The sequence below is a fragment of the Terrapene carolina genome, unplaced genomic scaffold (genome assembly GCF_002925995.2).
Source record: "Terrapene carolina triunguis isolate 2854851 unplaced genomic scaffold, T_m_triunguis-2.0 Scaffold17, whole genome shotgun sequence".
Lineage (NCBI taxonomy): Eukaryota > Metazoa > Chordata > Testudines > Emydidae > Terrapene > Terrapene triunguis.
In genome coordinates, this window is record NW_020664368.1 from 2,380,903 (window position 1) to 2,404,869 (window position 23,967).

Genomic DNA, 23,967 nt, shown 5'->3' on the forward strand with positions numbered 1-23,967 from the left:
TTTAGAAATTCCTAATTGAGGTACATCTTCTAGAGTTTGTCTCAAAACATTTATTTTTAATGCAGAGCTCTCCCAGTGCAGGTTGTAATTTAATTTTAAAATTTTACCCTAAAAGAAAATCATGGAGTCAAAGAACCCTTTTTAGTCTTAATAGCTTTTAAATATCTCACTGAATAATAGCCCTTCACATCTGATGGGGGGAGCTGGGGTTATCTTCAGAATCTTCAGATAGAAGATTTTCATTAAATTAATGTAAATTCATATTTTGAAACAATATCAGCCTGTAACTTAGTTATTTTCTTAAGGAAAAATAATTGAAATAAAATAGGTCAGGAAATTAATATGAAGCTCCAAGGAAAGTATTTGGCAAACATAGTTGTCAAGAATTCAGTTCAAAAGAATCTGTGCATGCAGTAATCATGCAGAAAAATGTTCAATTAAATAAAATAGTGTTTGTGATCAAAAGGGCTAGTAGTCTGTTGCATGTTTGGTTGGGTGCTAGAGGGAAGCATTGTTTCATCAAGAGGGAAGTTCTTTTTATCTGCCCTAGACGGTGTTCATTTTTGTCAATCAAGGCTTGACTCAAATGAAGGAGAGGGTCCTGTGAGATGCATAAAACCATCTAAAATATGGTTAATCAGACTTTGAAACCCACATCATTAAGAGGGGTAAGTTTGGTTTTTGGTGCAAATGTTGTTTTTTCTATATTTTATAGTTCTACAAAAGTAATGAGCCTAAGGTAGAAATAAAACTGTATGTGCGTGTTTGTATCTGTTTTGTTTGATTTTCTATGGCTTAACTTTGTTCTTTGTAAGTGACCTAAAACAAGTGCTAATATTTCAACAGATACAGAATGACTGAGTCTAACATTGCACACTGGTATGCCTGTGAAGAGGCATTACCAAAGTTAATTATGTCTAGTGCAAATGCTGGGAGGTCTGACTGAGCAAAGCAGGTAGGTGAAAGATGCTTGCATGGAGAAGAGATGGAGGGGAAGTGAGTGTAAGAAGTAGTTTTATTTAAAAGAAATAGAAAACTCTGCCTGAATTGAGTTGGTGAGAATTTCCTTACAAGGAAAGACTAAAACAAGAGGAACTCAGCATATTTTGTTTGTCTTGTTTTAAGTCATATTTTGGGGAAAATATATATGGAAATTAATTTCTCATACTAAAAATAATTAAAATATAGGTAAATTTTGGGATTTAGTCCAGTAAGGAAACTTAATTAAATCAAAGAACATTCTGAGAATGTTAAATGGCTAAATTATTGCAGAACTACTTCAAGAATATTCAGTACAACTGAATATAGCTTCGACTAAGCTCTGTGGGAAGATCATTAGCTTTACTTTTTGTACTGTTAATATCTTACATGTGTAATAAGCTGGGTGAAATCAACAACTTTTAAAGTGTGGCTCTCTCCTGAAAAATGACTAAAAATTTAACCTTCTTACTAGATCTTGGGCCCTGATCCTGCAGTACAGAGTGCATGGGCACACTGGTCATTTGCAAGGTCAGGGCTTAAATTGTTCCCCATATGTATTCAATCATATCTGCACACATTAGACTAAAATAAGCTTTTACCACTTTGTACTCCTGTTAGCAGAACCAACACAACTAAGAGAACATCAAGGATCTGCTTGTGCCTCAGCAATAAGATTAAGTACCAGTAAGTCAACTGGTATAACTGAGGGCCCAAATCAGCCTCATCCTTTATTGCTGGTAAAGACAAGAAAAGAATCCAGCTTGAGTCTCATATTCCAGGCTTAGATTGCGAGGCTGATAGGAAACAATCTTTTCCCCCTGAAAGTTGAGAACATTTGACATGGAACACAATAGACATGGAACCACACAATGCCATCATTGAGTCCCTTTTCAAAATAGGATAGCAGTTACATTTTTGAGTGAATGCTACAAAAAGTAGTCTATTTAGGATTCTTTCTTTTCCGTGCATAATGTGTAATTCTCCACTAGCATTAATGGCAGTGATCTATATTTATTGAGAGTAGGATGGTTATATGTTAGGGATGCAAACTTTCTTCACTTTTTGCTATATTTGAGTTCTCCAGAAATTACAAACATCAGAGGAGAGTCATGGAGAAGAGCAGGCGTAAATACCAAAGGAGAATAGACTAGCAAAATGTCTTCTGCAAAATTCAGTTTGAAAAATGCAGGTAGCCTTATTGGAGTGGTTACCCTTCACACTGCTCGTTTGTAGCACAAAAACTTGGAACTTGACACTAACAGAAAACTGGTTAAAAGACTACAGAAGAGTAGGAGAAATGTGAGGATTCAGAGTATTGAGTGGAAAATCAGCAAGATACAAAATAATCAAATGTTTTTTAAAAAAACACATAAGCTAATTGCAGGTATAACTGAATCAAGTAAACCAGCACTGAATTCTGAGAAGTAAAATGAAAGCCCCTATTAACATAAAGAAATTGCAAGTTTTGCGCAATAATTGGAGTATGTTAAGGATATATATGTATATACCAATATGTTGGTAACCTTGTTTTTTTCTTCCAAAAATTAGCTCCTTTAAAAACAAAACAAAACAAAAAAGCCACTATATCTTTGTTTGGAAAAACAAAATTTTATTTTTTTACCAATTCAAATACTTTTTCCAGAACCACTTGAGGCTTAGAATTTCCTGAAAATTGAAAGAGGGTATATATATTTTTTTCAGTGGACTTATTAGTGCCAATGAGATCTGACTATTAAAGTCTGGTTTAAAATGCTTTATTAACTAGGCTGCTGAAGTTTGCTGTTAGCTACACTTGGCATACAAACTTTGAAAGGAAACAAAAAACAAAAGAAACAATAAAAAAAACCCAACTTTGATAGCCTCTTCTACTAAGGATTTTAAAATATGCTACGTGTAACTTAAAATGACCTTTAAAAGCGAGATTTTTAGACCACTATATCAATGACTTGGTATCTTTTTTAAAAAGCCAAAATTATAAGGTTTATCAAATGACTACATTTATGCATAATAATTTTCATTAATCATTTGTTATAATCAATAATACATGATTTAGCCTCATTACTCCCATGCATTTACTGCTTCTATGCATGTTCTCTTGACTTTAAAATAGGCAAGAGAAATATACTTCAAATTTGTGCAAATGTGACACAAAAGTTGATTGTTATGATGGAAACTCTGTGAAACTCTTAAATTAGGATGGTCATCTAAGGATTGAAAACTGCACTGGCCCAGGATGTGCTATATTCAGCGCTAATTTAATCAAATATATTCTAATCTGATATGGTCCATATCATTTGTAGCAGAGCTCCCAAACTGGTGACACAAATACCCTGCTAGAACAAAATGGTTAGAAACCAAAGCTTTATACAAACTGGAAAGTTGCAATTCTGAGCATTCTGATGGTATATAGCATTAGTTTCTTTTCATGGTAGTCTGTGTGATATTTGACCTTAAAATCAACTATTCAGATTATCATTTTGCTTCCTTCTTCCTCCACTGTAATGGCTTATTATCTCAAGAATTACTGATTCTAGAAACCAGTGTTTTATGCCATCAAAAGCTCTTAAGGCCAGGACACTTACACTACTGATAGTTCAGTGATCAGAAAGGAAAAAAAAAATCATTTCTTGTGGTCTTATCTAGTCTCACCTGTTGTCAATGTGTGCTTGTTCTCACAATACATTTCTAATACTTCATTCAGTGTAATTTTAAATGTCTAAAGAAAATGTGCCATTCACCTCTTCCTGTGGATGACTGTTCTATAATCTACAAGATGTCCTTGTCAGGACATTTTCCTCAATAGACTAAATTTCATTCTATTGCTCCTAATTATATCCTCTTCGATCACCTTAAATTCCTCTCCTTTCTTGATATTTACACCCTTCAGATGTTACCATGTTCCTTTTAGTTGCTGCTTAGCTAAGGTGCACTTATTTCGTTTTTGTATCTTTTTCCATATGTCTGTTATTCCAGTGTAGATAAACCCTTAGCTTGTACATTTTCTGATTTGAATCTAATTTTATTTCCTGCTCATATTTTCTACCTCTCTAGATCTCTTTATCCTTTTTTCTTTTCTCCTGGTATTTGCAATACCTCCCCATTTAAAATCTCTATATTTCATTAACATTTGGTTTACCTTAACTCCGAGATCATTACTGAAGATGTAAAATAAGATAACCTTACTGATTCTTGTGACCATCCCAAGGGAGAGTCAGGATCACACGTTATTTTTGTAGATGTCTCAAATAATTAAATCTAATTTGCTTTTAAAATAAATTAAAATTGCTTCTATGAGACATTTTATGCCAAGTTTCAGCCTTAAGCATGTTTTATTCAGCTGTATTATAAACCCCCTCAAAGTAGGTTTCTAAAGGAAATGCTAACAGACCCTTAAAATGTAGCTGCTGTATTGTTCAAAAGCCATTTTTCCACTCTAACTTTTTTTTAAAAAAAATCAGTTTTTCCATAATTAGTGTCAATAGCCAACAGAACTCAGTGCCAAGCAATCATTATGACATGTCCATTGTTGATGTTTTAACAATTCATGTATGTTTTATGTTGGTGCCATAAGAAGACATTTACTTTGTCAGGATTTACTCTGTTGGTATTGTATTGTGTACATGGTTTTGAAAACAGCTTTTTTCAGCATAGGCAGGTCAACAAATCCTGTAGTGGGTTTGCAGCCTACTTGCAGTCCTGGAAGTAGAACCAGACCTGTCAATAACGGGAAGTAGGATAAAAATCACTTTTACTTCTGCATCTCTAGCTGCAGATAGGTGGCTCGTATTTCACTGCGGCAGATGATCAGTTACATTTTTAAACAAAGCAAAAGAATTCAGTGGATCTAGAGGGCTAAAATACATCTGGTTTAGCAGCTGGGTGTCTGGAATTAGACTTTGATTCTGCATTCCTTCGCTGAGGTACTGCAGCAGTGTGCACTCTGACGAATGCTGCTCTCATCATGGCAAACAAATAGACGAAGAAAGGAAAAGGGAAGCTTTTCTGCTTATGCTCCTCTCTACTTACCAAATGCATCTCTTGGGATTTTTGTCCGTCTTCCAGACAGGGCTTCCACAGTGGTCATACACAGACTTGTGTAGGCCTACTTTGTGAGGTTCTGAGCAGAGCCATGAAAGAAACAGTTGCCACTGTTTCCCTAACCCCAAGAAGCACTGAGTGACAGTCGACCCTCTCCTATTGGGGGCAATAGAGTGAGGCCAGCTCAGACAAGGCATCAGAGGGAGCTGTTGCACTCCCAGAGCCCTCATCAACAATAAAAGTAGTTCATCATGTGGAGCAACAGCATTGCATCTTGCCTCTCCACAAAAGGCTGTGAAAGGAAGATGACCAGCACGCGGTACAGCCAGTGGACCAGACAGAAGGCAGAAAAGGGAACCATAGACCATCAGTCTACTTTCTAAATCTATCTGTCGTGCCCATCTACAAGAGACTAAGTCAGCCTGTGTTTCCCTGGTGGTGGTGTAACCAGGATGTTCTCTCTCCAGCGAAGAAGAGCCCAACGCAGTCCTCCACATCAAAGGAATCGGCAAATTCTTTTCACAGTAAATATATGGGATCTATCTTGCTGGCCCAAGCACATTCCAGCATCTTGAGTCTCTTACGCTGGCCCTCATGAAAATAACTCAAATAGGGGCAAGAACATAGACTTCCCTGGATAAGCATATACCCCAAAGGTAGAAGGAACCATGTCTGTGACACGCCTAAGAGGAATTCAAGTGCATCAGAACTAGATCATTTCCCTCTGTCCCTCCAAATCTGAAAAAGGGGAAGCATGAAAAAGGAAAGGCTAAGTAAAAAGCACCGTCCCACAAGCTTCCAAAAAGATGCAGAAGAATCTAGCTATCCCCAGCCCGGAGACACACATCTACTGTCACATTGGTTGGATTCTGCTATATAGGAGTTCAAAAGTCCCATTAGAGTGTATGGTAGCCAGAACATACAAACCGGGAACCCATTTTCCTATTCCTGAGTCCTCAAGATAAACCTATGCAAACTTATGTGCTTTTTATCTTTTCTAAGGGAGTTCTTATGTGCATTGAAAGGCTAGTCACTCCTTCCTGAGAGACTCCAGGGATCTGAAGGTAGATTCCTGCCTGAGAGAAAACTACAAAGGGATGGGCCAGCCATCACATATGTCTGCTTGCTTTACTTAGCAAATTCTTGGATGGGTGGATTGATTTAATGTTTGGGTGCACTCCTGCTTAGCACCAAGAGAGAATTTGGCTGGGTTCAATACTGTGGAAGTTTCTATTGTTTGTGTTTTGGATGCCTCTTTGGATTCCCAATACCTGTCAGCCAGCACCAGGGACTGCAGTGCGATACTCAAGACATTACATGTCACTACTGTTATGGAAGGTGGAAGTGCAAGCAACATCTTCTAGCAACATGAAAACTCTTTGAGGAGCAAAGTAGTGTCAGTCATCAGATACGACCAGTGAGACCCTTTTATTCACCATGCAATACATGAATTATTACTTTGATTTGTATTTTTATTCTTTTTGAGTATTCAGCTATCAAATACAATAGCAACAGAAGCTCTGTCCCAAAGAGCACTGCATATACTACCATTTTTCTTTTCTCCTTTTCTACTCCTATCCAGAATGATGTAGACTGTTAGAGAAAGCAAAGATGATATATTGCCTAAGAAGACCCCACTGCCTGGACCTGATCAGTATCTTGCTAGGTCAGCTACTTTTCCTCCAAAGCAGGACAGATCCTTTTTCCCACAAGGACTAGTCATGCATAAGGGGCCAAGCAGGCTTGACTAGGCTGCATCTGGCTTTTGAGAGGCAAACCATAATTAAAAAGAGATGATGCTCAGCCAAATTCATGTCCACCATTTTAATCTCTGGAAAGAAGTGAACCAACATGGTGGTAAAATTCAAATATTCAGGCAGAGATCATGAAATTCAACTAAATTGCATCCTCAGTTGTCTACAAGATGATCTTGCTATCGGGGAAAAAGCTCCCACGTTAAACAAAGTCTTCGTCATATTCAGTGTCTGAAGGTGAAGTGATGAAAGAGGTAGGATCTTTCTTCATCTACAAGTAAAGCAACTTCTTTAGAGCCACCTTACTCATTCATGTACTTCAGGTACTTGTGTACCTCAGTGAACAAAGGCAGACTAAAGTAAATAATGAGGCATATATTTGCATCCACTTCAGCTGCCATGCCCCATCACTTCAGCCACACAGTGATGGTAAAATCTTAAAGATCTATGGAACTTCCTGTGCTAAAGAATAGGCAGATTAATTACCTGAACACTTGCTTTCTTCAGGTAGTAAAGCGTCACAGATCCAGCTCCCCAGGGAAGAAAAATTGGTCTAGAAATGCAAAACGATAACACAGGGATTGCGGAGGTTCTTGTGTTCTATAGTAGGCATTATGTGTAGTTACAATTATACAGTACCATATTAACTGTTGAAGTTTCCCAACTGGTGGGCTTTCAGGATGGGAAGTGTGTTTTACATTGCTGCCAGTGATTGACAGGTCTGGTTCTGCAAGTAGAGAGGAAGACCTTACTATTTGAGCTGTAGACTAGTACTGCTAAGAAAAGGGGGACAGTTTAAAGGAAACTTCCAGGTAAGTACAAACACCTTTTCATCTCGCAGCTTCTTTCTGCCTAATCTTGTGAAGAGCTGTTCATTGTGTTGCAATAGTAGATACGGTGATTATAATTAGAGCTTGTCAGAAAATGGAAGGAAGAATTGTGGAAATTCAGTTTTTCTACAAAATTTGCACAATTTCAAAATTTTCTGACCAGCTCTACTTGTAACAACATGAAAAAAACCTTTCTGGACAAAAACCTCCTGTGCTTGGTCTTGGCCTATTGGCAATTTAAAAGGAAAGATTTTAGCCATTTTTTGACAAATCAGAGCATTGAAAAAACCTGTAAAACAGCTGTTATTCAGAAGGTATCAAATACACTTCTCCTTCCCCTTCAGTCTTACCTCTTTGTCCTGGAATTATGGAGTCATGCCTTAGCCTTCTGCTTCATTCTTTTTCCAGCTGACCCCCAAAGCAAAGGGAAGAAACCAACAGGAAAGATGACTGAAGAAAGGAAGAAGACAGAATCCAAGAAATATCAAAGTGAGTCAGTTTCAGGCAGAAGCTCTCAAGTTGCAGAGTCAAAATGAGATTTCCTTTGGGGAAGGATCTGCTTCCAGGATCTGCTCCTCCCTTGTTCCCTGGGTAGACACTGAATTCTTGAACCCCCTCATCAGTGTTGCAGGTAGGTAGAGCCCACTTGGGGATAGCCGCTTGTATTGCCTTCTCCTCAAGTGTGGAGGACTGACATGGCTGGTCCTTTGCCCTTTCTTCTTTGTTGCCCACCTTTCTAGACTGAGAGGGGAAGAGCTTCTGGCTCAGCAGATTTTTGTGAGAAATAGGGAAGGCATTTCTGTCCCCACCCACTTTGCTGTAGTTTGGAAAGTTTCCTGTTGAGGGGTTTGTGTGTGCACCTCATTGTCTCCAACCCCAACTCACAGTACTGCTTTGTGCTGTAGGCTCTCCTACTGCTCTTCCTCTCTCCCCTCTCTGCACAAAAGAGCTGAGATATTATGACTGTGGAAACCATGTAGGCGGACCCAGACACTCTTTTCTCTCAGCCAGGGAAATCTGATTTACTAGTTCTCGCATCGCTGGATTTTGCAATTCCCCTGATGCTTTGATTTGCCTGTGTGACTACAATGGAGCAGGGTGCCAGGGCAAGAACTCTCACCGATCAAAGGGGATGTTGCTGACCCCTCCCTGCAGCTATGCCAGTGGCCCAGAGAATGATTTTAGTGTGAGATTTTTTAGTAGGAGCTTAACTGTGAGCTCTCCCTCCTCACTTCACACCACATGCTGCAGCAGCAGCTTCTCCCTCAGACTGCCCACTGCCAGACCTCCCCATCTCCACCTCATAGCTGAGGCAGACAGGCTGTTGTGGGTGTCCCCTGGCTGTAACCACAGAGATCAACCCTGCAATGAGCAATGGGATTCTAAGAGGGCTTTTGGAGCCTCAAAGGTCCAGGCCCCTTTTCCCCCAGTCCTTCTTTCATACCAAGAAAATTCAACTAGAACTATGTTGCACTCAATACTACCCAGTGGATCCAGTGGCTCTTCTCTCCCTCCTCGCTTCCCAAAAATTGCTGCATGAACTTTCAGCCCTTACAGTGCCATGAGCCCTCAGTGGAAAGACCTTGAGGAGGGCCTTCTAAGATTCCAGATGATGAGACTTTATTCTTGAATCTTGACCTTTCACAAGTAAGATTCCCTGATACAAATTGGGTTATGGAAGAGGAGGAGGTGGTGGGTTTTTTTTTTTTTTTCAGATCATGCAGAATCCTTAGAGCCAGAATATTAGCTGTCTTTGGGGTGGAAGCCCAGACAGATTATAGCTCCTAGGAAATAAATGTTCATTCAGGAGACATTCTGGTCTCCTGTAGTTCTTCGTTGAAGTGTTGTGCGGAATGTTTGTTTGATCTGGCCCCTCTTACCTTGCTGACCCAGGGTTCAAGTAAATACATGGATAAAGCTTGCAAGTCTCCAGCTGTACTACCATGAGCAGATCTTCAAATCTCAAATTAAGTGAAGTTGGGCCTCATCATCCTCTGCATAGGCGACCTCAGAGGAATCTGTGAAACCTGCTTCTCTTGTACTCCAGACACTGCTGCTTTTATAAGACCAATTCTCCCCCCCCCCCCCCTTGCACTTCTGGTTCAATTTCTGTAACTATCCAGTATATCTGTAAAGAGAACTTATGGAAAATAATGGATTTATTTAATCAGTTACTCCTTCTCTGGGTTTTTAGGAAAGAGTTGAGCCCAAACTGTCAAAATGTCAAAATATACACTATTACACATTTGAAATTTCTACAAATTGAAGGAAATTGTTAACTTAAATTTAAGTGTTTTGGAGGGCTCAGGAGAGAAATGTGGAGGGAGATATAATTCAGTGTGGCTTGTCACCTTTTTAAGGTGTTTTGGGGGAAAGCCTGTTCTATACATAGTTAAAACCAGTATGCAGCAGTTCTTTATAAGAGAATTTCTATAACCAAATTCAGTTTATTGTGGTGCCAGATCAGCTGAGAAATAAGTAAAAGTGTCTGGCATTACTTGAAGCATATTACTGAACGTCGTAGGCAAACTTTTCTGAAGAACAAGGTTTATTTTTTGCGCTTCAGATTTCTAAAAACCACCCCAAAACTAATTTTGGAAATTCCTATAGGGGATTAACATTAGCCTTTACAGGAGTGGAAGAGCATATATCCCCCCCCCCCCCCCCCCCCCCCCCCCCCCCCCGATCTGCTTCTGGCAGTTGGAATAAACTAATCAGATGCTTGTGCCTCCTTCCACTTAGTTTCTTAAATCAGTTCACCATGAAACGTTTTTAACTAATGCCTAGATCTTTCATTAAATCAACCAGCATACCTAAATTGCCTAACAATCTTAACATAGCCCCCAGGCTACTGCTTCTTGGCAGTTGTGATTTCTTATTATGTTTGAATGCATTTCAGTTGAAGTATATTGTCTAAAAATAATTGTTTAGATAGTGCTGCTTAAATACATACTTACGTAGTGAGCCATTCACAGAGGATTTACTTAAATTGGGGCCCTTTCAGATTAAAAAAATCATTCATGTGGCTTTTCCTTTGCCAAGAATAGCTATCAAACTGCTTATTGCCTACATCCTGATTTCTGCTGTAGTCATATAGTCTGTAAAATACACATAATTTATAATTTAGTGTTTTTTAGAAAATTGATAAAATGTTTGTTAAAATATGGGACTACAGTAACTGATTTAAAATGAATTTATTTAAACTGATTTCTTTAATCCACAAACACAATTGTTGATAAAATTGATAAAATGTTTGTTAAAATATGGGACTGCAGTAACTGATTTAAAATGAATTTATTTAAACTGATTTCTTTAATCCACAAACACAATTGTGTGATGATGCCGTATAAAGTTCAGTGCGGTAAATCAAAAGTGAAGATGTATTTCACTTTTTAAAGAAAGCTGTCTTTGTCTTACTTCGAAATCAGTATCTCACTTATGCATATTGAATAGCTTATTTACTATAGGTACATTTATTTTGACTTTTTTGCATCCAGAGATTTAAAATCCAATTGTAGAAGTTACTTAAGAGCTTCAGGACTAAACATCTTTAAATCCAAGAAAAGGGCAAAATATGTGATCTTAAACATTGGTGGTATAAGTGCTGTCCTGGATGAGGACCTAAGTATGTGACTGAGTCCCATTGATTTAAAGTTAAGAACATGCTTAAGTGCCCTTCCTGAATAGGCATCCTTCTCTGAATTGAGGTATTAAATAACTTTATTTGGTGAAGGATAATCTAAATTACTCTGCACACCAACTGAGAATTGTTTTAATAGTAAAGTCTCTAAAGACATAACGTTAAGTTTTAAAAAAGCTTTAAAAATTACTTGGCTCTGTTACAACCCCTTGGAAACTTAAAACTATCCATATAAAATTTATTTCCATTCATGAAAATAATTTTTTTTGTTAACACTTTTAAAAATAATATAGTTTTTTGTTGGTATTTTGATACTTCTGCTGTATGCACCAGCATTGTGTAATGTAATCTTTGGTACTCTGAAACCTGCAGCTTGACTGTTGGAGTGTTTTAGAAAGGTGTCTATTGATTATGTATTATCAAATATTAATAAAGGTATTAAAGCAATCTGTTTCCTTATGTTTATATTATATTTCAGATTTCCATACATGTTCAGAGAAGGTGATCACTCTGTCTACTTTATCCTGACTCCAAAATACCAGGACTGTAACAAGAAATCCTACCCTATGATGCTAGTGTCTTATAGCCCAAGCCCTAGCAGAATGTCTTGGGACTTGACTCACCTCTGTTTGCCTGATTTTTTGGCTCAACTTCCTTAAGTTTTAGAACCACCCAATCCCAATTATTTCTCCTTTATGTGATCTCTACCTTCCTTATAGGTGCCTGCTTCTAGCAATTAGTGACCCTGACTTCTTTGTCCAGTTCAGACTTCCTCTCTCAACCCATCAAGAAAATCCTGACTGTTGGCATCTTCCTCTCCCTTCCTCTGCAAGTCATAAACCGGTCCCTCAAGCTGTCCCAGTACACCATCAAGTCCTCCATACCTTCTATCCATCCTCTTCAGTCTGTATCCTGACTCTGTGATACAATGTCTCTTTGCCAATATCCTGCCAACATTGCTGCCCCAACTGTAGCTAATCCTCTTTATTAGCGTTGAGAAAACACATTATCGATGCTTACTCCAGATCTCTTGAAAGTGTCTGTTGGAGATCTCTCCCTTCCTTACAATGTGGTTATACTCTGAGAAGTAACTGCTTAGCAGGGAAAACACTTCTGGGATTCCATATTCATTCTTATCACTTATGCCATCTCAGGTTTGCTCAGTTTACAGTGAAATAGATGTTGCTTATCTGTCTTTGATGCAAATTTACTCTGACTTCTGAAAATCAAGTTGGGCTCTTTCCTTTTCATGCTTAATAGCAAGTAATATGCTGAAGGTCAAATAATACCATCTATTACATATCTGAAATTCTACTGACAACAAATGGGATGCTCACATTTAACTGATAGAAGGCATAATTCTTAGGAAAGTAGGTTGGCACAGGTGGCACTCAGAGCATAATTTGGCCTGCAGAACTTTTATCACTGATGAGGTATGAGAGAGAGCCCAGCTTGACTTTGAGCCCAGTGTGAGATTGAAGGGCTGTCGTTTTGGAAAAATTGCATTTATTGTGAGCTGAGTAAATTTGGTATGGAATTAGTGATACACACAAATATGAAGCCACAAAATGGCTTTTCTTGCAAATGGACTATGAAGAGCTGGGAGTGGTTGTGTGGTCAACCATACTTCAAAGGCAAGCTGCACTAGTGTTCCCTTCAGAGGTGTGATATGTTTGCATATGTGGAATGGTTCCGAAATCTTTAGTTTTGGCTAGGAGGGTGGATTTTTTAAAATAATTAACCAAAAAGAAAAGAGAACATTTTTAACTATGTTTTTAAACTTTGGACTTGAAGGTAGAGGCAATGATCCTTTAACTCTTCATAGTTATTTACCCCTCTTTTTAGAATCTGGGGTGGGGGGGGAATACTTCTAAATGGTCTGTTTGATATTGTACTTTCTTTCTATCGCTCCCCTTCTTTCTATTGTAGTAGAATCCAACATTGTTATCTCTTGTTTGTCTGTGCACCAAGCAAATGGATGTCAAGACCATGTGAACAGTGTGAGTAAGGTGCTTGTTGCAGAGCAATAAGGGAAGCTCTTATTATAGCATCTCACAAATGATAGCTTTCTTGGGGGGAAAATTAATGTATATTTAGAATCCAGAGGACATGCCCCACCAGACTATGCAAATTGTTAAGGTAGGTTATGTTTTAGTGTGAATTCCTTGTGTAACTTTAACTTTGTCAGCAACTGATCACTCTCCCTCCTAGCCCAGGGCAGGGAAGAAACATCGTACCTATGTATAGAACTAATGTGAATAATATTTGAACAAATGGAGTTAAAACATATGGTTAAACAGATGTGCTGATGATCTGGTCATCTCTTATTTTAGAACCCAGAACATTATTTGAAAGGTAAAAAAAATGCAACTTGATGCACTTCAGTCCTCAAGGCAGTGTAAATTTTAAAAGAGGACACAATCTGTGTAGACCCCGGAATTCTAAACAAGATTACCATGTTCATTCAAAGTGATTATCAGCTAATAAAAAGTAGTATCCAGAGAACTCTTTCCAGAGACTGAGTTTAGGTAACTTATTCTTATGTATTGTTGGAATTGGGTATAAGAAAATCTAAGCAAATGTTCCTTGTTAACAGTGGTAGCGTTTGTATTTAACAGTTGAAAATTAGAAGATATTTTGTCAAAATAAATATCATGCTGTTAGTTATCAAATTAGATTTTGACTGTTAATGTTTCATCAAAGAGACATTTAAATTTATTTGAAGGGCTCTTCTGCTTGCTTGATTTTCAGTAGTACCTTATGTTGATAAACTCAAATATATAATGTGTATTAATTAAATAGCCGATTCTTGGTGTGGGAAAGCTCTATTGAGCATTTGCTGCGTAGTGGCAGGAAGCATAATTCAAGAGCATAGTTTAAATGGCTTATTTTGAAAAGTCCGGTACTTTCCTCATGGAATCATAAAAGGATCTGGAAAAAATTGGTTCATTCACCACCCACTCTAGGATGGTTCTTTACAATACTTATTATTGATAAACACATTTGCTAGAATTGTGCCAGAAATGGGAGGGTGAGAAATAGGATGCAAGGCTTAGTGTCTGGAAATCTTAGCTCTTTGTACTAAGGGCTTATACTATTCCTACATTTACAGTAATTTTCTAATGGATATGTACAACATACACTAATGAAGAGGATAATATGGAAATAAAGCTAAGTTGGGAACTAAATAAATGGTAAGTAATGTAAACATTATGAACCTCAGAAAATAGACATGTAATTGTTTGTTGGAGTTCCCGTGGCTGTCGATTCAGGAAAGCATACCTGTCCAGAAAAGCACTTCAGTGGAGTTTAAGTACATAGTCATGTTCTAGTACATGCTTAGGAACTTTCCTGAACAGGGATGATAAGAATTGGCTGTGCTACCTACTAGAGAACAGTAACAGGACACAATCTGGAGACATACTGGATTTTGGGTATCTGTGTTGACTGAGTTACAAAGGATGATTGTGACAGTTCCTGGGGGTGCTCAGCATTGTGAGGCATCTCGCTACCACCTACCTTTACAGGAGGAAACTTTGTCTGTGCCTGCCAGGGGTCAGCTTCTTGACTCCTCCACCAGCCATGGGTAACAAGCACTCCCCTCTCAGCCTATACAGGCTTTGCTGTCCCTCTGTAGGCAAGGAATAGGTGCACTCCATCCACCGAGCCCTCCAAGCATCTCTCTGGAGTGTCCACCCCATGTTCTGCTGGACACTCACAGAATTCAGAGCTCTGCTACTCTCAAAGCAATAGTACACAGCTTACCAGTTTAATCTCAAGATCACTGCTCCACTTAAATTTGTTTATAGAAGGGCTATCAATTAATTGCAGTTAATACATGCAATTAATGGAAAACAAACGATTAAAAAAAGTAATGATTAATTTGCATCTTAATCACACTGTTAAACAATAATAGAATACCACTTCAAATTTATTATAAATATTTTTGGATGTTTTTCTACATTTTCAAATATATTGATTTCAACTACAACACAGAATACAAAGTGTACAGTGCTCACTTTATATTTTTGATTGCAAATATTTGCGCTGTAAAAGACAAAAGATAGTATTTTTCATTTCACCTCATACAAGTACTGTAGTGCAATCTTATTATCGTGAAAGTGCAACTTACAAACATAGAAGTATTTTTTTACATAACTGCACTCAAACAAAACAATGTAAAACTTCAGAATCTACAAGTCCACTCAGTCCTACTTCTTGTTCAGCAAATTGCTAAGACAAACAAGTTCATTTACATTTATGTGGGAGAATGCTGCCCGCTTCTTATTTACAATGTCACCTGAAAGTGAGAACAGGCGTTCGCATGGCACTGTTGTAACTGGTGTTGCATGGTATTTACATGCCAGATATGCTAAATATTCAGATGCCCCTTCATGCTTCGACTTGTAGGCATAATTTTCGGCATAGATACATGACTCCTTAAATATTAACTGTATAGACATCTCACAATGGTTAGGATGACCAGTGTTTTATGGCTGTTGGTGGAGACTTCACATGCTGCACTTTGGCATATTATTACGTAACATCGGACCCAGGATATCCCTATGCACCATATGTAAACCTCCATGCACCACCTCTGTGCCCTCTGCCAGTTGGCATCAAGAGGTCCCAGGGTCACGATGAAGAGACAAAATCTGGATTGAAATGCAAAGGAGTAAACTGAGTGGAGCCAAGATCAGAGATGTGTACAAATGGAATGTTCAGTGATCTCAAGATAGTGGGTAAAGAGGGACCTTTTTTAAGGTCCGGAGAAGTACAGGAACTGAAAACGAGACACCATCAGATAATACAGAAACCCACAATTAATCTAATTTTAGTCTTGACAGAAAAATGACTTCATGTTATATGTGTGGCATGTTAGTGGTTGTAAAAATAAGCCACTAACAAAGATTTAAAATCCAGTAACTCAACGTTTTTCAGGTACTATTGTTATATCAAAATGGTTACAGAATGGGGTTTTAATACTACAAGTCTTTAAACATGTAAATCAGGTATTAAAAAAACAAAATCCTTGTGACTTGAGTATAGTGTTTTGATATTAAAAAGTTGAATTAAAACAGAAAAAAATTGCATCTAGATAGTTCATTGTGATGATAAAACCAGAAATTGAAAGTTACAAATTTGTACAACTTAAATTCATACATTTAATTTCTGTGATTTTAAAATAAGTTGTCTTTCAAAATTAAGTAGTTGTGAAAATATGGTTTTGTAGCAGAAAGGAATAATGGTACAAGATTTACTTGTGTATATAAACAAAGGACAGATAAACAATTCCACGCGTCAAGTTGTTTTTTGAATTTGTTAATAAAAATTGATTATTTACATGCTGTTGTGAGGCTACATTATCTCATGAAGTTAAGGCCTACTACAGCATTGGGAAGACCTTGCTGTTTTTATTGTGGATTGTTAACTTTGTTTTTCATGAACCATCCCTCCCCAAAAGTAGGTACCTAGGATTCCAAAAAGTTTTTTACATTTTCAGAGTAGTATGGACTACTGCGTTGTAGATTTTGGCAAATACAGCAATGTGTATAATTTTGTGTAAGGTTAATCTTAATCAAATACCTGCAAAACACCCGTGACTCTGGTTTGTCCACTGCTATATTATTTAGGTCAATGCAGTATTTTCCTTCGTCACAGAATATGTTGAGCAGAATTCCATGTATTGTCATCCTTTTAGTTAGTTATGTACTGGCAGTGACGAGATCTTTTGCCAGGATATACCTCATTTCCACCTGTATAAATCTCAAGATTTTTATTTTTAATTATTTCTATTAAATTTTGTGCAGAATGAGTTCATCCTTGCTCACACTCACTCTGGAGACTGTTCACTACCAGGGTGGTTTAAAATCAGATTTTATTAGATCAGATTTTTATATTTAAATTGCATTTTTTAAATACAGGTTTCTTTTTTAAAAAAATATACCTATTTACAATTGATAACCTATATTAAGACCTAAACTCTAATCTATTAAAATATTTTAAGTTAAATACAAAAAATGAAACCACTGAACTGGTGGAAGTCACTGACTAAGCGTTTGGAACAAGTTTGTTGAAGTGCTAGCCCAGCTTTTGACAGCAGTAGCCTCTTTTGCAGGTGCAGAGAGAATATTTTCCTTATTTCAGTTTATTCAGCTATTTCAGTTCAATGACTAGTTCATTCAAAATTAAGAAAAAAATTGGGAGATGTAAAAAGCAGCAAAGCTTGTTTTCCTCTTCCATGAACAAAAACAGAATGAGATCTATTTTTTCTAAAATCTAAAAGGACATGGTGACCAGGAACAATCAATATTCACTGACTAGATAATACTTCCTTTGTATAATGTTAGCTTTAAATAAAAAAAAAATATTTTGATAACATTTTTATTAAACATTTTTTCTTACGTATCCAGAACATTTAAGGTAGCATTAATATTTGGAAAGAAATTGAAAATGCTATTTTTGTGCATTTGTAATTGTTTGAATTTCCATCCAAATAAAGCTTGATGCAAATTGCAAGTGTAAAAAAAAAAAAAAATCTAGTAAATAAGTGCATCATTCCCCTTCATTCTAACAAAAAGATAAAAATTAAGAATCTGAATAAATGTAAGTTAAGCTCTATAATTGCTTAAACAAAAGTATAGAGTGATAGTGTATCATCCTGGCTAGCAAAAAGAAGCGCCAAACTTAGTGTAAAGGCTATAATTAGTTGGAAATCAACCTGTTTTAATTGTTACCATCCCATGAGACTCTACTTTTCTTTAGGAAAAGAATTAAAGTACAAATACAAAACATGATTTAAATCAACGCTGCCTGTTTGCTGATTTAAATTGTGATTAAAATTGGTGATTTAAGTCATTGATTGAAATCAGTCTACCCTGTTCACTCCCATCATTCTTATAGCGATACACTAGTCATGTCACTTTAGTACCAATCAAAACATCTTTCTAATTAGCTGAGGGGTAGCTTAAGAAGCACTTCTGCAACCTTTACCCTAGTGCTAAACGAGCTAACTACACAGTAATACTGTATTTATTCAGGGAGTGAAAAACTGGGAAATTCAGGAATTAAGTTTTCCTGGTATCAAATCCCAAATTGCTGCCCAGAAATATAAATTACTTGGGAGTCTTAAGATGTCTGAAATGGTGTCACTAAGACCAGGAATCAAACCAGAGTTTCCTATATGGCAGTGTAGAGCACCACCTGCAGGCTGCCATGCAGGTCAGAGTAGATGTCTTACTGACCATAACCAGGAAAGCAACCTCTGGCAATCTCTGATGTTTTGTTTTTAAATTGTGGACTCTGATTGCAGAGTGCTGGTGGTGGTGATGATGATGATAGGATGCGAGAGTCAGCTAGTTTCCCATTCCTCATGATCTTATAATTTGTTGCATTTTAAGCTGCCTCCTGTCTCTCACAAGAAGCTCATTGTGTATTCAGATAGTTTTGAACTGAGCCAGATTTTGAATCGCCATTTACCTTTAAACAAAACAGTGTCTGGCTGGTATTGTAGTTATGCTACCTTGTGTTATCCTGAACTGCCCACATGTTTTTTGTCTCTCTCGATGTTCCTGTTGTTTGTCAGTATCTGTTTGTCAGTATCTGCTTCGCTGGGTGAACCACTGCACTTTATAAATAATTCATCTTTTTTCTTTGTCTTCACTACCCAAATACCAAAGTATTACCCAAGAATGCTGCTGCTTTGCAAACTATCAATATTTGTTTTATATGCACATATGCATCTATACCTATGCTTGGGTATGTATCTATACAAAGAGAAAATAGATAAATGAAGTAAAAACTTGAAATCCAAGCCACAAATATCTACGGGTTGGATTATGATGCTCCTGCTTATGCTGGGTAGCACCTTACTCGGTGAATAGTCTAATTGTTTTTGTGGGCATCCAGTGATCTTTGAAACCTGTCTCCTGAAAAATGTGATATGGGATGGACTGGACTAGACCACCTCAACACAAGCCTTCTGCCAGAACAGCCTTCTTGCTGATTTGTTAAGGACCCTCCTGTGCTCTAGATATGTCCAAATATAAGAGAACTAAAAGGTCTACAAAGTTCCTATGCCTCCTCTCAAATTAATTCCTGGATGGTAAGCATGTCTCTTTCCCTTACAAAGTCCCCTTGAAATCTCCCAACTTAAATGACTCAGGAAAATTCACCTGTTCCAATATGATCCGTGACTAATCTACTTTTCCCTGGCCTTCAAGAATTCATGGTCCCAGGCTGCTTACAATAAAATACAAGAAAAGCAATTACCTTCCTCATCGAGATGCAGTTCACTATTTTCACTATGAATGGGTCTACACATGCAGAGTGCAAAACCATTCTGAGCTAATCTTCAAGTTTAGGATTGACAGCCCTTTTGTGTGTGTGGTTTTTTTTAATGGGGGGCTCTCTGAGCTCTGGTCAAGTGTAGGTAGTCTCTTGGTCTATCCAAGGCCGTGATCAAGTGTCTTGATGTTTTTGGTCTTTTGGCCTTGAGATGAAAACCTTGTCTTTGCTTCTGGGACCTTGAAGTGAAAAAATTCTCTAAGTTATATCTGATTTGGGCCATAGCTGCTACTGCATTACAAATTTATAAATAACAATAACCAGGTTTATAAAGTATAACAAGGCAAAGTATTTTCATTGCCCTCCTCCCCCATTGACTTGTCATTCCTAGTTCTCAATCAGAGATGGAATATGTTCCTCCAAATCCTGATGCCAGTACCTGACATAGGGTCAATCACACAAGGAATTTATATTTAAAAGCAAAACCAAAAAACCCGTAACTCTGTTTCTTTACCTATTTGAAAAAAAGACCTCCAAGGAGGTAAACAGAGATTTAAGTACCACCAACCAGATAGTGTAAACTATATATTTGTTTCCCTAAAAAATAAACCCCAGCCCCCCACTTATCAGAAACCTAGGGCTATCACAACTGAACAAATTTTGGGAAAAGTTATAATAAATAAAAGGAACACTTAAGTCAGTATTTTTGTTTCTTTTGCTACTGGTGAAGATATTTTTCACTTCTAATCGGCGCTTTCCCTCTTGTAGCATAGTTTCTGTTCTCCATCTCTGCCTTTGCATGGTGCCCTTGTTTCTTGTGCTTAGTTTACTGCTCGTGGGTTTATGACTGCAACAGCGAGATTTTAGTTAACTATCCAATGTCTACTAAGTATCTATTTTACCATATACAATATTAATCACAGCTTCAACTTTGAAGTGTATGTGTACTAGACTATCAGTGAATGAAAAATGTTCTCAGGAGGAGGAGCTGATGCTGGAATTTTTAGCATTACATTGTAGCTTGATTTTATACTTTAAAGAGAGGCCCATCCAAGACAGCATTTTAACAAGTGACAGCATGCAAATGTGGATATAGTGGTATTATGTGTATACTTTAATAGCACTTAAATATTGGCTGTACTATTTTAGTTTTCGCATCATGATACTGTTCTTGTACTTGGTGCGTGAAATATGTGCATTTGTTGAGGGGGAATGTGTGTGCGAGAAGTAGTAAATTTAAGCTATGATAGACTCCTGGGAAGTGCCTTTTTTTTTAAAGTACTAGATCCTTTTTTATATTTAAAATAAACAAAATAAAAATACATTATGGTCTGAGTTTTGTAGATGATTAAGTATTGGTCCATAATAACCATTACATCCTGCCCATGTCTGGCCAAACTTTTTCCCCATAAAACCTGAACAACCTCTAACACAGGCATGTAGTTGTAGCGGATATTTTCACACCACAGTTGTCTTGGATCACCTCAAACATTCTTAAGTGTCAGTGATATCCACATCACTTGAAGTGTATTGCTGGAAATTGAGCCACTGATCCTGAAAACACTTCTATGCGCATATGTAACTTTCCTCATGTGACTAATCTCAAAGTCTATGAATGGGGTTACGCATTTGACCTGTTTGCAGGATTAGGGTATGAGGATGGGCTTTTTTTTTTTTTTTTTAAACCATTAAGTGAAAGGACATTTAATGCAAGGGGATATTGTTTTCTACAACTTTGAAAATTTTGTTCCATCTGGGGGTATTCAGAATGTGTGGTTTAAATTGGTTTGCTATAAAGTTGTCTTTCAGTAACTTCTTACATTTAAACTACTGTACCCTGTACATGTTGGAGCCTCCATTTTTTTTATAGCTGTTATTTGAAAGATGTCATTTACAAGGCTTAGCCACCAGCCAGAGTTCTAATGACCTTGCTGCTGGCTTCGTTTCCATCAAACACAATGTCTGATTATTAAACAGCATTAGTGCTTTAAAATCACTGTTCCCAACCTTTCAAAATATTTCAAAGTAGTTTAACCAGTTTTTAATGTTCCAGCAGTAATGTGTCCTTTTTTTCTTTTTTTTCTTCTTCTTGCCACTGCAAGGAGCCATGACCTATTAGAACTGCTGTATGCTTCCTTTGCCACTAGATACTGCTGTTAGAGGGTGAAGATGGCAAAAAGCTTCTTCCTGTTTTAGTTTTCTTTCACTCCGCGTGGATGCCCCAGCCCTGAAAGGGCAGTGAAGTTTAACTACAGTGCACAGGCTGACCAACTGGGCATCAAGTAACATAACTATTTCATTTTTAATACACTTGGACACCGATTTGGTGGTCATTGATTTGTAGAATGAGAAAGTTACGATGGCATTTTTATAGTATATATTTAAGATGATATGCAGAGACATTTGGACTACATAAACAATATGTTTTTTTAGCATCTTCACTTAAGCATTTCTTTGTTTTTCTTGCTTTATATCTATTTTGAATAGCTTTGCAAAATTGTCAAAAAAAAAAAAAAATTCCACCAAATCTGCTTGCATTGCCCATGGTTACTATGATGCTGCTGAAAAACCTATTTTACTAATTAGTTTTTTTCAAAAAAAAATAGGCCCTGGATGAGCGAGCAAATATAATTTTGCAAGTGTGGTTTAGAACAAATGTTTGCAATTACAAGGGGCTTTCACTTGTAGAAATCTTAGTATTTGTGTGTGTTACATAATCAAAGAAAAAGCATATGCTTTAGAAGCAGGGTTTTCTTTACAAAGGAGCTGAGTTGCCACCTCATGCTGTGTAATCCTCAGTCAGTGTCTGGGCCTACTGATTTTTGAAGTAAAGTATAGCTCAGCATGATTTAAAGGTGGCAGAACCAGTCCTCTAAGAAACTGCAAAGGAGATCTTGCTACTATAACTCACAATATAATTGTTCAGTTGCTGATAGTTTTTCTATGTCATTGGTTTTCTACCTGTGGTCCGTGGATCCTGGGGGTCTGCAAACTCTCAAGATTTTCAAAGGGGACTGCACCTCCATTTGAAATGTTTTAGGGGTCTGCAAATGAAAAAAAGGTTGAAAGCCACTGTTCTATATCTCCAGTCTGTTTCAAACTGATTATTTAAGGGCCAGCAATGTGCTTGGTTTGTAAAAGCGCCCCAAAAGTTCTTCTTTTTATTTAAGATGCTGCACAGGATTTCTTGAAATTTCCTGTTTACAAACATGAGATCACAATTGCCAGAGGGACTTGTTTGATTCTATACCAAGTCAGCTGAATTATTTATAAAGCATCAGTTTAATATTCCTGTCTAGTTGTGGGTGGATATGCCTCTATTTGGTGATTCCTGAGACTGTGCTGAAGGATTTCCATAAAGGGGTCCCTCCATTATCTAATGAAGAAATTCAGAAGTTTAACAAACTTGTCATTACTCTTGTGGGTCCCTGTCTTCCCGTGCACAGGAATATATCAAACCTCTTGGTCTTGTGTGGCAGTAGGAGAAGGGTATGTTATTACAGAAAAGCCTTTTAAGATTTCTTCTGGTTACCTCTCTGGCACTTGAGTTTTTGTGGACAAAAGGCTATGGTTATGATGGACTAATGGGTACCAGCTATGCTGTCCAGGCATGATTAAATACGTGGGTTATCTTGACTTGTACTGTGCCTTGGCTTGTAAGATGAAATGAAATGGAAGAGTTTGGTAACTGTAGTTATTCATAGAGACCATTTATTATATATTGGTATTACGGTAGTGATAGAAACCCCTGGCAAGCTGGGTTCCCATTGTGCACTCATAATGTTTCCTGTCCCAAAGAGCTTACAGTCTTAGGCCTCAATACTGCAAAAGCTTTTGCGTGTGTTTAACTTTGTGAGTAGTCCAAATGAAGTTAATATGCCCTTATGGACAATCAATAATAAACTGCCTGTACGGCAAGCTGCAACAGGTGGGTGAGACATAGGAGAGGAAGGGAGGTTGGAGGAATATGACATGATCAGGTTTTACATACACTAAAATGCACGTGATGGAACAGATTCTGGTTAATAGCTGTGAATAAACTGAGGAGTGACAGACCGTTCCTGCACTTGAAATGACTCCGCAGTTTTGATGTGGAGAAAAAAAAGTGACAGAATCAATAATAATGGCAATTGTAGCACTCAGCCCAGAATGTTACTTAACCTTCCAGGATTGCTAGGATGCTTAGTCCCACACACTGTTCCTTGTCACTCTCAAATCACGAGGACTCTTCTAGGGAACTTTCTTCTTCAGTATTATGCCTTACCTTTAAGGCATGCATCAGCTCCCAGGAGTTTATTGAAAACCGCAGTAAAAACTATTGCCAATTTGATCTGCCTTTGTATTTCAGCCTTGCAGATAACAAGGGGCCTCTGAACTTCAGAGTTAGTTTATTTCACTTAAGCCATTAATTTGGAAATCTGAATGTGAGTATATTTAT

The 23,967-nt window shown here is 37.5% G+C and overlaps 1 protein-coding gene across 9 annotated transcripts in view; it reads left to right on the plus strand.

The window, feature by feature from the left end:
* The window catches only part of LOC112103526 (TSC22 domain family protein 1), a 132,340-nt gene that overhangs the window by 35,301 nt on the left and 73,072 nt on the right, over positions 1-23,967 (plus strand). Inside the window, exons 3-5 of one of the 9 annotated variants that reach the window (XM_029910995.1) lie at positions 576-668; positions 847-955; positions 8,012-8,234. The exons of 3 other annotated variants lie outside the window; for them this stretch is intronic. Coding sequence is in view for 3 of the 6 variants with exons in the window: in XM_026649947.2 (XP_026505732.1) it covers positions 927-955 (29 nt within the window). In the remaining 3 variants the exon portion in view is untranslated. Of the gene's footprint in view, positions 1-550; positions 669-846; positions 956-8,011; positions 8,235-23,967 lie in introns of all 9 variants that reach the window. 5 more of the 9 variants (XM_026649947.2, XM_024195350.3, XM_029911012.1 and 2 more) reach the window with 5 other exon arrangements.